Source organism: Anser brachyrhynchus, assembly GCF_964034855.1.
Source record: "Anser brachyrhynchus genome assembly, chromosome: 11".
NCBI classification, from domain to species: Eukaryota; Metazoa; Chordata; class Aves; order Anseriformes; family Anatidae; genus Anser; species Anser brachyrhynchus.
In genome coordinates this window covers 790,483-802,638 of record NC_137706.1, presented here as the reverse complement: position 1 = coordinate 802,638, position 12,156 = coordinate 790,483, and the positions used below count along the sequence as shown (strand labels likewise).

The 12,156-nt window shown below is 42.6% G+C and overlaps 1 protein-coding gene across 1 annotated transcript; it reads right to left on the bottom strand.

Moving 5' to 3' along the window:
* Positions 1 to 1,879: 1,879 nt before the first annotated feature.
* On the bottom strand, positions 1,880 to 11,687 carry LOC308201111 (centrosomal protein of 152 kDa-like). Its single transcript, XM_080607917.1, has 16 exons — positions 11,571 to 11,687; positions 10,552 to 10,652; positions 10,218 to 10,293; positions 9,718 to 9,848; positions 9,407 to 9,535; positions 9,109 to 9,244; positions 8,113 to 8,292; positions 7,168 to 7,440; positions 6,905 to 7,036; positions 6,118 to 6,768; positions 5,462 to 5,636; positions 3,846 to 3,927; positions 3,645 to 3,751; positions 2,811 to 2,967; positions 2,412 to 2,515; positions 1,880 to 2,151 (listed from the first exon to the last, which is right to left on the bottom strand). Exons 1-16 carry the CDS (start codon positions 11,670 to 11,672, stop codon positions 1,895 to 1,897), a joined length of 2,793 nt encoding a protein of 930 aa, XP_080464043.1. The 5' UTR covers positions 11,673 to 11,687; the 3' UTR covers positions 1,880 to 1,894.
* Positions 11,688 to 12,156: the final 469 nt, after the last annotated feature.

The following is a 12,156-nucleotide window of genomic DNA, read 5'->3' as shown; positions in this document are numbered from 1 at the left end:
GGAGGGTTGAGAAATGCTTTTGACTAAGTTGTTGATTCTTGGGCTAAGTAACTAAAACTTAACTCACCAGAGAAAGACTGACAAAGTTTGGGTATGGATCTTCCCATCAGGCATCTGGAGATGATTTTCATTTTGAAATTCCCTCTGCAACTTCAGAGCTCTCTGCAGACAGACAATAAATATTAGGTGAGCAAGGATTTAACTGTTTTTTGCAATCTACATCCACATTCTCACATGCATTGATGCACTGGTCACTGATGTTGCCTGGTACTGTGATGCAATACAAATAAAACAGCAAGTGTCTAGATTTAAACATTATCCCTTTTACTAGGTGGGATTGGAAGGACTCCACCCCTCCTCCCTCCTTCACGTGTCTGTTTAACATCTTCTACCTGTCCCACAGGAGAGGAAGGGACCACAAACCCAGCAAGTTTTTTAAAAGCTACAGTGAAACAACAAAATAAAGACACACTTACAAAGAACACTGAGCAAGACAACAGACGGAAAACATACAAAGGAAAACGTACCGTAAAAGGTTACGTTCCAGAAAAATTTTAAGAGCAGTTCATGTATAGGCACAAAGCTCGGCACATTATGGAGCAGCTACAGAGAAGCTACTGAACCCATCTGGGGTGAAGGATTACATGGAAAAGTGTGCTCTGTACACACCAGAGAGATCTGGGGGCCTCAGCTGCTCCATCTGAGCCATCGGTGGTGTCTGACAGGATGGCTGCATGGTTTCTTCTGCAAGCTTTCTTCACCTGGCAAAGGTTTCTGGACAAGGCCAAAGGAATGAGTCTGTCTGATCAGTTCAAGCACCTGTTCAAGCACCTCTTAAACAGCAATAAAAGCGTCTCTTTTCCTTAGCTTCTGCTACTCGGAAAAATGCTTGAGCAAACCAGAAAAGCCATTCCACGTTGGAAAAAGAAGCCTCCACTCAGGGATTAGAGGACAACCAGCAAAAGCTTCCCCCTGCACACAAGGCCACAGCTATTTCCTCAACTTAGAGCTGGGAATTTGGCCCTTGAACTTAACCACTGCCCGTGTTTGTTCAGGTACGAGCCGTCTCTCGTGGCCTTGTTTTGCTCCCACTGATGATGACAAACCCCACCTTCACTAAAGAGGAAGTGGGGTTGCATTTATTGGCAACATTAAAGGCCACCAAGAAATGCAGAGCTCTCTCACTCGATCACCTTACAAAGTCTCCAGACACAAACCAGTCTTGCAGACCAAGAGCTGTAACGCATTCTGTCTTGCCAGCTGGCCTAAAATATAAACAGGCAAGGCAGTTTGGTAAAGGAAGTTAAATACATTTTTCTCCATATGATCTCTCCTCAGTCTTGCTCTGTTTTCCTCTTAAAGGAAAAGGTAAACAGAAGTCTGCATTGCTATTTCAAGGGATAGCAAAGAATTTATTTCATGCAGCAGTCTCAAATTTTGTAACATGAATCATGAAATGGAGTCAGTAAAACAGATTTCCAGCATTTCCTCAGATTTTTATGTAATATTTCTTTTCCTTCAAACATGGGATTGCTGGTATTGCTTCAGGATGGAAAAAGGCACATGAAACAATGTTGCTGAAGAGACTTGGGATCACACATCATTCTTCTCCAAATATTTGTTGCAGCATTTTCCTACGTTTGAGTTCGGTGATACACTGAGTTGTGCAACAGCAGAATTTAATTTCTCAGAGTAGAGGCATGAATTAGGCTCTTGGTTTGTTAACAGTTGGCCCCCATTGCCAACATTAATACTATGTTTTGTGCTGAGTATCTTCCCTTTGCTGTTATTAAGTTCTCTCCAAGAAAGAACAAAATTTTCAACTGCAGTAGAAAATGACTTCACTTAAGGAACCACTTGCAGCATACATCTGTTGAAGAGACTTTATTTACTTTTATTTATAACTTTTATTCCCATTCTGAATATTTGAAGCATCTGTTTCAGGAAGCATATGTTGTGTTTCAGTCTGCATTGCATCAAATTGCTGTCTCAAGTCACGTGAAACGCACTTATGAACAACTTTATCATTAGCTTTCTCGGTAATACTTTCGCCACAAGATTTGCTTTCCATGCGGTTTAGCCGACTTTGAGATAGGCCATCTCTTTTTGAGTACTCTCCTCTGGTTGGCAGATCAGAATTTAGCAGCAGAGCTACAAGGCCAGGGAAGGAAACAGATTAACGGAAGGAAATGTTAACACTGGAAGAAAAAAAGGGCGGGGGGTTATTTGTTTGTATGCCTTTTTAAATAAAGATTTGTCAGTATTAGCACTGTCAAAATGAGCAGCATATGTTTACATATCTGTTCAGAGGCTTGTCGAGAACCAGTGCATCACCATACGCCTGCCTTTTCATTACTGCATCCATTAAATGTGCATTGTTAAGAAGGAAACAGCTATAAATCGCGACTAACCTGAGCGGGTAGTTTTGCTCTGGGATGTGTGTTGAAGAGGTGTTTCAAGTCCTTTAGCCATTGTAACAAGCTTGCTGGCAGCGTTCATTATTTTCTCCTCAGCTCTGACGAGAATCACAGAACATGAGAAAAAACTAAAAACCAATTCCTTTCAGATTGTACTTGAAAGTATTGCTAGCAAGAGCCAACAAACACTGAGAAGACAATATGTCAGACTGCTCAGCAATTCTCAGGCATCAAGCTCGGCAGTGACCCCGTGCCAGCCTCACCAGACCGGCAGCACTTCAGGCTGCACCACTGATGCTCCAACATAGCCCGAATTGCCAGTGGACTAACAGCATTATGCTAAAATTTACATAGCTCTTTCAAAAATAAATTTCCAAACATGCTTAAGCTTACCCTTCATAGTTCCCATTATCAGTGAGAAGTTGCTGAAGACATGTCAAATAGTATTTCCGCATTTTCCGTGCTGTCTCTTGGCGCGCTCTTAAAACCTCCGCTCTAATCATAGCGGCAGCCCTCTCCTTACTTCCATGGATATAATTAAGCATATCACCTACACAAACACACTTCATTAGCGCTAGTTTAACCCAGGATGGGAAGGGAACAAAAAACAAGCAAACAAAGAGGACATTTGAGCCAGTACCAAATATCAGACACAGGAATTTAATTGGCTCGCTCCGCATCTTCAGCACTATTTCGCCAGCAGAAGGGGCAGGGACCAGAGAGGAATGTTGGCTGGCATATCCAGCACCAGGAATTCTTCCACAGAGGTACAGCTGGCACTCGGGGACCCACTGCCCTCCAGTAAGAGTTGGAGCTGCACTCGAATCCTCTCCTCAGCCAGATGCCTGCTGACTAAGCCAAAAGGGCCAGAAAGCAGGACACAGCACAAGAGAAAAGCAGGTGCTCCCTCACAACAAGTTGCTGGGCTGGCAGCTGCTTTGCGGGAGAAACAAGGTCAGCGCTCCAAATTGCCTTTACCATTTAACAACACATAATGTAGTACTACAAAGAAATTAAGGCAAAACAAGGCTTCGCCCCTCCAAATGAAGCTTGCCCAGCATCATGCCAACAACTCCATTTCTCACATTCACTCCAGCAAGAAAGCAAACAGCAGTTCTTAGGTGACTTGGCTGTCAGACTCCTGTGCGAGCTGGCTCAAGGACGAGGAAGCAACTGAGGGAATTATTTTGCTCTCTTAACGTTTTAGCTAAGACTCTAGAACTTAACTCTTAATCTTGCTCACGGTTGTAATGTACAGAGCACGCACTTCTTCCAGCCCTTTCACAGAGCAGCAGGACGTACAGGGTTTTGAGACACCTCCATCGGACAGTGACCTGAAAAGCATACAAGTCACACACCACAATATGAGTAGCTTAGACCTGGTGAGCATCAGCTATTAAATCCCTTAAAAAGATCCCTTTTAAATACCTTGGCGGTGTTCCCAGGTCTCTCAGTTTAGCCTTCACCTCAGAGTTTTTGACAGTTAGAGCTTCAAGAAACTTCTCATTTCCTAGAAAAGCAAGTAACAAACCATAAAACACTGTACTTGCCTACACTCCAGTCAAGTTCAACATCGGACATCACAAAAACTGCTGCCTCTGGTAGAAGAGCTCCAGGTCACAAAGCTTCACCAGACAACATTCAGCTATGGCAGTAACTACCATGCAGAAATCAAACATAACACATTTTAGTAAAGCCTCAATACAAAATCATCTCAGACTAATTGTCACTGGCCCTCAGCACGCAGCCAGCACAGCCAAGCCGTTCTGAACTTCCCTTAGCTGACTCCCAGTGTGAACCTTTGCACCGTGCTGATCTTCAACAGCAATTCCTAAACGTCACACATCACCCACGTGCCCAAAATGAATCTAACCCAACCCGCGTACTTCCAGAGCTCTACTGCGACCTCCTTTTGCTGAGAAAGCATGCGCTGTCTTCAGCTAATTAAACTAACCACATGAGGCTGGAACCCCGTTACAGAATGGGGCGGCAGCACCGATCGAGTCACTGACCCCTCGCAGTCTCAGCAAACTCCCGTCCGCGATCATCTGAGTCTCCACAGAGGTCTCCAAACAGGCAGCAGCAGGAGACTCCTAGGCTGAATTCTCAACTGTTCACTTATTTATTTATTTTCCAAACCAACAGCCAAACAGGGGCTTCTGGAGTCAGCTGAAGGAAACTCTCCCAGCTGGGAAGACTCACATGCGGCTGACTTAAGTTAAGAAACTCACAAAGACTGGGCCACTTCCAGGAGAGCAACGGCTTCTTTCCATAGCCAGGACAGGGAGCTCTAGAGACAGAAGGGCTGCACTGCTTGCATTGTTTGGTGTTTAATAGATGGTTTGTTATTTTGGTGTTGAAGGAATTCAAGCCACATTACAGGCATAAAGCCAAAGGCTCTCTTGGGCTTTCTCACTCGATGTTTTGTGGTTGCACAAGAACTCAAACTAAACAGAAAGCCCCAGAGAGACTTTCATGCCTCCCATGAAGTTTTGCCACAGCTACACAGTCTCTGGCTTAGCCGTAGCACGTGACAGCTTTGAGAACAGCTACAACGCTCAACCATACACAGATTACACAGATTACAAAAGAGAAGGGAACAGGGGAAGGTGAAAGGGAGAAGCATTGCCCAGGCGAGTCACATTTCCTCAACTAAACTCTTCATCAAAACAATCAGAAAAACTACCAGGCCAGGTGAAGTACCATTCCCAATACAACCGTGTCCTTGACATGATGGCAGAATTCCCTGTCTTGTCTAACAGCAGCAGCAGCAGCAGCAGCAAGGAGTACGATTTGGTCGTCAAAGCTCTTGCTGAGTACTTACCCATTTCAAGACAGCATCTAGACCATACCCTGCTCAGCAGTCTCAACACCGGCTTGCTCACGGAACTATCACACCCCAAAGGTTGTCACATTCCTCCATCTACAACGTTAGTCGGAACAGCTACCTCTCCCTCTACCAGCCAGAGGCTCACCAGCCAAGACTGCTACTAACAAGCTTAGTTGGATGGCACAATCTGCCAGAGTGAAAACAAGCCCAATACCTCCATCTGTTCCAGCTCTCTGCAGGGGTGGACATCTTCTCGGCTTTCTTTGTGTTTCTGCCTGCTGACCAATGCCGTACGAAGGAGGTGTTGCCAGGTCTCCAGTTTCTCCTGTGTCTCGGGGCATGCTAGGGTATGCATTTTTATTGACGCTACTCAGTAGCTCTTCATATTTCTGCAATTGAAAAACACCCTCTGAAAACCCAGCACAGAGCCACACAAAGAAGAAATAAAGGCGTGCCACAGCATACTGCTTAATTGCTTTAACTTAGCAGGAATAAAAGCAAGCAACCCAAAGGAGACCAGTAGACCTAGTAATTGCATCCCAGGTGCTTTAGCCCTGCAAAAGAACTGAAGACAGCAGCTCAAATCAGGACATGATGAGTTTTGAACAGGCTCCCAGACTTAAGATGGCAGGTGCACCTCCTTAATTTATCTGTCTCGGTGCTAAAAAGGAATGCTCCTAACCTGCTATTCCTCTTCTTCAAACACTGAGAGTGTTAGAGATATGCTTAGCCTCTTCCTTTTCACTTGCTAGCCGTGCCTTAGCCCTCCCTCACAGGTCTAAAGGACTCTTCCTACCAGTAAACGTAGGTAGGAGTCTGACTTCTCAAAACCCTCTTCTGGTTGACACTTACCACTTACAGAAAAATTACCTCTTTCCGTTCTTGCTTGTCCTTTTCCAGAATTGTGTGAACTGTTCTTCTGTAGGCTTTCTGTAAGCATGCCTTCAGTTTGCCTTTGCATCGATTATTTAATTGATCGGGAGCATCAGAACACCTGTCCTCCCAGGAACACTTACTAGCTGCGCACTCAACTAGCTCTTCATGGACTTCTTGCAACAAGTGCTCAAGCTCAACCAGAATCTTCTCCTCACAACGACTGATCTCATCCTGAAGTCTCTTCGTTTCCTGAGCCTCCCACTCCCGATGCTTCTGGTCTAGTAACATCTTCATTTCCGCCTCTTTCTGGGCGGAGAGATTGTTCTTCTGCTTTGCAAGATCCTCCTTTGCGGTGGCAAGTACCTCGTTAATCTTGTTTCTGTGGTCATCCAAGAAAAAACGGTAGTCTCTCTCATTCTGCTCTTGTATCCGCAAGATTTCTTCTTGCTTTTCTTTGTTCCACTGAGCACGGGCTCTGGCTAGTTCTGCTTTGATAGCCGCAGGCATTTCTTCTTTCTTTAGCTCCAACTCCTTCCTGAGAGAAACCACCTTTTCCTCCAGTTCTTTCATTCTTGCTCCAGACCTCTCTGTATTCTCATGTTCTTTCTTCCACTTCTCTTCGGCAGCTGAGAGAATCAGGGCTAACTGATCAACATATAAAACAGACCCGATCAACAAACACAGAATTCATATTAAAGCGTAACTGAGTAAATAATTAAGTGTACCTCAAAGTAAAGGAATAGCTCAATACCACCACCCATATGAAAGTGTTTTCAGCTACCTGCTTTGCTGCAGTCCCTTGGTGTTCCCTTTCACATTTTTCTTGTTCCGTCTTTACATTTACTTTATACTCTCTGAGGTCTCTTAATACTTGCAGCCACTTGTCACGAGCTTGGGTTAAAGCTTCCTCTACCTGTAAACAGGTAAAGAGCCTGCTTCAGTCACCATCCCTGGGAACATTTTTATTATTACTTTCACATGGCAGTGAAAGTTGTGCATGGCAGTTACAATGGATCCAGGCAAACTGAACTATTTTTTTGTTACCTGGATGGCAAGGTGTTTACAGTATTTATTTTCCAGTTCTATTTCAAATTCTCTTAAGGCCTCTCCGGAGGACATATTTTCTTTCAGAGCCTTCTCGATCTGCAGCTTCTGATCTGCAATGATCCCTGCTAACTCTTTGAATGAATCATCATCCACTACTGTCACTCTGTCAGTTTGGCTGCCGCAGTCATTGCAGTCAGCTACAGTTCTTCTCATTTCTTCCAGCCTATTTCGCCATTCTCTTTCTATCTCTCCAATGACTTGTTCTATATTCTAAGGAAAAAAATACATATATTTTTAAGACAATCTGCCCATTGTTCAAATATAAACACAGCTGCACTGGCATTTAACAAGCAAAAGTCAGCTTACACTAGTAAGCTTCCCTGATAGCAGAACACCAAAACCATGCTCTGAGAGCACCGAGGTTCTTCCAAGCCACGTCTCTACATTTCTGAAAAGCATCAAAACCTAACGCTTTGAGGCGCTTCTTAGTCAGTGGGTCCCCTCACGCTCTCCCACTCCCCTGCACCCTCCAAATACACACTTCCCACTATCTGTTTGTTAAAGGAGATGATTTTTCTTCCTCCTCCCAGCTTTATTCTGCATGGAAGGAGACAAAAGAAGACGTTCTCAGGATGACCAAATCAAACAGAATACAAAGCATAAACATTCAACACCCAATTAGTGTGGAAAACTCCAGCATGCTGTAGCTGTGATTACGGTCTGTATGCTGCTTTACAAGGTCTAATTTTGCAAAGATCCCAAGCATACGTCATACCTACTGACTTCATCAGAAGCGCCTGAAACAGCAGACCCTTAACAACCACCTCAAATGGCAGAAGCACAATGAGTAAGTCTAGTGTACATACATACAAGTCCTCCTTCTGAAAATAAATTGGTTGCTTCACTTGGTTCATTTGAAATCCCCAGGTAAAAGCTCCATACCTTTTTTTCTTCCTTCTCCCAGTGGACTTTGGCTAACGCGACTTCCTTTTCAACCTGCTCTCCTTTTTCTTTCAGCCACTGCTGCTTTGCTGCTCTCATAGAATCACTGTATTTCTCTTCAAGCTTGCTCCTCAGAAGGTTAAGAGACTCTTCTTTTTCTTCTAGAAGCCATTTCTTGAGCTTGGCCAAAAAAAAAAAAAGTGGCAATAATACTAAAAACACACCACGGATGAAGCATTCTCCAACATACAGGATGAAGCATTCTCCAACATACAGCAAATTGCCAAATTGCTCTGGTACAAAGCAATGAGAATGCATGAGATGCACGATGCACTCTCTAGAGCCTGACTTTACCAACAACCCCTAGGACAGGAGATTTAGCTCTCAGAAAGAGGTGTTGTAAGGCACAATATCAGAGGTTACTACAGCCTATTGCTCTAAAGCACATTCTCTTATCTAGCATCCGCATCTCCCAGCACTTTTTCAGCTGCATCTCTTTGCTGTGCTGGACTAAGCAAGACAGCTGACCTCCCTTCAGTCATTCTGCACTCATAGCTTCAGGAAAGCAACGCTCTTAATCAATGCTGCAGACTCCATTCGTTATTACTTAAAAAGAAAAAAAAAAAAACACAGCATTTGCACATCAGGTTTCTACAGGGAGAAGAAAACTTGCACTGTCACTAAGGTCTTTTGGAAACAAGCTCGAGATTGCAATAGCTCACGCTGCTGGCTGAATGGTCTCCAGGAGTCCACTTTATAAGAAGGACAACTGCGGGAAAAGGCATTGCCATTGGAAAGGGTTACTGCCACTGTATGTTAAACCACACAACACAGCAGTAGGCTAACTTAACAATCAATAGGTCACACTGCTTATCTTTCTGATACGGCTGCATCTCTTCCAAGGTTCTGCTCCAGACAAAGTTCAAGCCACTCCTGCACATTACATTTTTAAAACACGATGAACTGAGAGTGGTGTGTAGGTATGTCCAGTAGTACCTTCTCTTCTTTCAGCTGCTGCTCTTGCTCAAATTTCTGCCTTAAAGTAGCTTCCAAGGTGTCCTTCTCACCACAGACCGCTATGTAACATTCCTTCACCGCAGTCATCTCTCTGTTCAGCTCCTCTATGGTAGCCCTTCACAGCACAGATTACTCATTAGCAAACAGTCTTTACACTCACAGGACACTCAGTCTGTTTTAAAAAAGCATAACTGGCACCAAGGGCCAGACAGGAGCGGGAATGCTTCAGGAACAATGACAAAAAAGAAGAAAAAGAAAAGAAAAAGAAAAGCCTTACTTCAGCTGCGAGACCCTCTCTTCGTGACTTTGTAGAAGCTGCTGGTTTTCTGCAGCATACTTCTCGATCAGCTCTTTCTCAAACTGGGCTTTCATATCCTCATGATGGCGCTGATACGTTCTTTCACACCTACAGTTCCAGGAAAGGAAAGGAAAACACTCTTTAGTCCCCCTTGTAAATGGAGTTCTGCTCTTCTTTAAGCAAGAAACCAGATTTCCAGTGCAGACCCCTCCCCACAAACAGCTGGTACACAAACACACATGCAGGATAAAAACATCACAAAAGAAACAAAACAGAGTTAACAGACCTACCTGTCAAGCGCTTCTTGCTTATTCTCATCAAAATCTTGAACAATCTTTCTCATCTGACAGCAGAGATCCAGGTTTGAGTTTTTCAGTTTTTCCTCATTTTCTTTCAGTTCTTCAATAGTCAAAGTATGTTTCTGAACAAAGAGAAGTCAAGTAACAGGCAGGTTTTAAGGAACCTTTTATAATGCAGGCTTTGGCACTTTTTTTTTTGGGGTGGGGGAGTAAGGAGAGGGATGCTACTTAGAAAAAACAAAATGGAGAAAAGAACAAAGAAGAAAATTACTGCTGTGCAAAACATAAGCGGTATAATTAAATATTCTCTTTCAAAACTTATATTTTTTTTTTCTTTGTGGAGTTACCAGCCCTCAAGGTCAAAATACTTCAGATAAATAGCAAAGTATGCCACCAACATAAGAACTCCTCTAGTGAATTCAGAGAATATTTAGCATGTTACTACTGACAAGCAGTTCCTACTCATTACACCTCTATTTAGACAAACTTACGTTTTGAGGATCAACGATATCAACGATCAATGGATGATCATTCCACCGTCCATCAGGCTTCTGAGGCTCAACTGATCTAGAGAAAGAGAAGACGCTTACCTAGGGTACTCACGACCTCAATCAAGCAAAACAAACAAACAAACAAAAAACTACTTCATTAAAGTAACTGGCATCTACTTTATTTCTCAAAGAGCCCCTGCCATACTGCCTACTGCAGTACAGCACGCCTTTTACGTGGATTACTCTCATTTACCCCATCAGCTGAGATTTGGCTCTGCTCTCAACAGCACAACTTAAGTAAGAATAACAAAAAATAAAGTACAAAGGGACTTACTGCTCCTCACTCTCGTGAATGCTACAGTCTGAATAGCTGGAGAGCTGGTCTCCACTGTCCTCCAGCATATCATGGGGAAGGTCTGTCAAGAGTTGTTGCAGCTGAAGCAGAACAAACCATATGCATTAGACGCTTTTCAAAAGAACCCATAGGACTTCATGCAAAGACAGGCAGACACAGATGAAAGAGGCCACTTGCACAAAACCCTGACTTTCTTCCTCCATTGAAAAGGACATCATTCCTTGACAACACTGGAATTCACAGAGATTTGCACCACGCAATGCTTAAGAGACTACAGTTACCAACCTAGGAATTTTTCTGGGAAAAACAAACAAACAAACAAAAAAAACTTATCTAATGTTCCCTGGTGTATAAGAAACAGGCAGGATTTCTCTGAAGGGTCATATTATATAAATAACATCTATATGGCCTGAAACTCCATTTTAGACTTTGGTGAGGGCAAAAACAACGGTCACAAATTGACTGGCTACCTTTACTAGTTCACATGGATTTTATAGTCAATATGCACAGTGACTGGTGAATAATCAATTTGATTATTTGATTAAACTAACAACGTAAACTAGGATAAAGGAATTTTATTTTCATATGAACGTATATAGCAGCCTAACCAAAAGTATACTTCAAAACTATTAGTTCATGGCTTTTGTATTAGTGCAGAGTTCAGGACTGATAAACACTCATGCAGTGCTTTAAAACTACTAGAAGCACATCTGAATGACTGCACTGAAATAAGACAATTCCTTTTTTTAAAAACTGTTGCCATCTTTGGGATCATGGGAACATTCTGGAGGAAACGTTTCGAGCAAATCTATTTCAAAGCTTTTTAAGAAAAGGAACCAAATCATATTTTTGCATGCTAACATACACTATTCCAGAGTAGTTTAAACTGCCTTACAGAAAGCTAGTCATATTTTTTTTTGCTTAGAAAGTTATTTTAGAATATAAAGATAGCAATAATAATTTAAAAAAGCAACAATCAAAAAGACTTCTCAACTTACTTGTTGTAATGACTCCTGTATAGTATGTACCTCTTCTTCCAGGTTTTCATAGAGGCTTTGATATGGGGCCACGTGCTGCACTTCTAGACCTGAGTAGTCCATTCCATTTTTCTCATTGGGCAACTCAGGATCTACACAATATATTCAGTTATTACATGCAATGTCTGTGACCCAACCCAGTTTTTCTCTGAAGTTTCAGGCAAAGCACATGTTCATTAGAGCAAAAACATGAACTGCCTCTTCTTAAATATTCCTTTAGTTTTTCAGTTGCAACTATGTCAGAACATAAATTATCATCTACAAAAACTTTATCTTAAAAGTATCATATTTTCTCAGATGCTACAGTAGATAATCTCTAAAAATCAAAGAACAGACTACGAGTTAAAGACATTTTTTCTAAACATCTACAGAACACCACCAGAGCACCAAAGGTTTGTTCCTAGAAATTTACCAGCAGCAAAAAGTCATTACTTTGGGGATGCGAGCTAGAGAGAGAACAAGAATAAATACACAAACACTTTCCACCACATAGTTACAACATTTCGGTCTAAACTTGTTGGCACAGCTGTTACAATACCAAAGAACA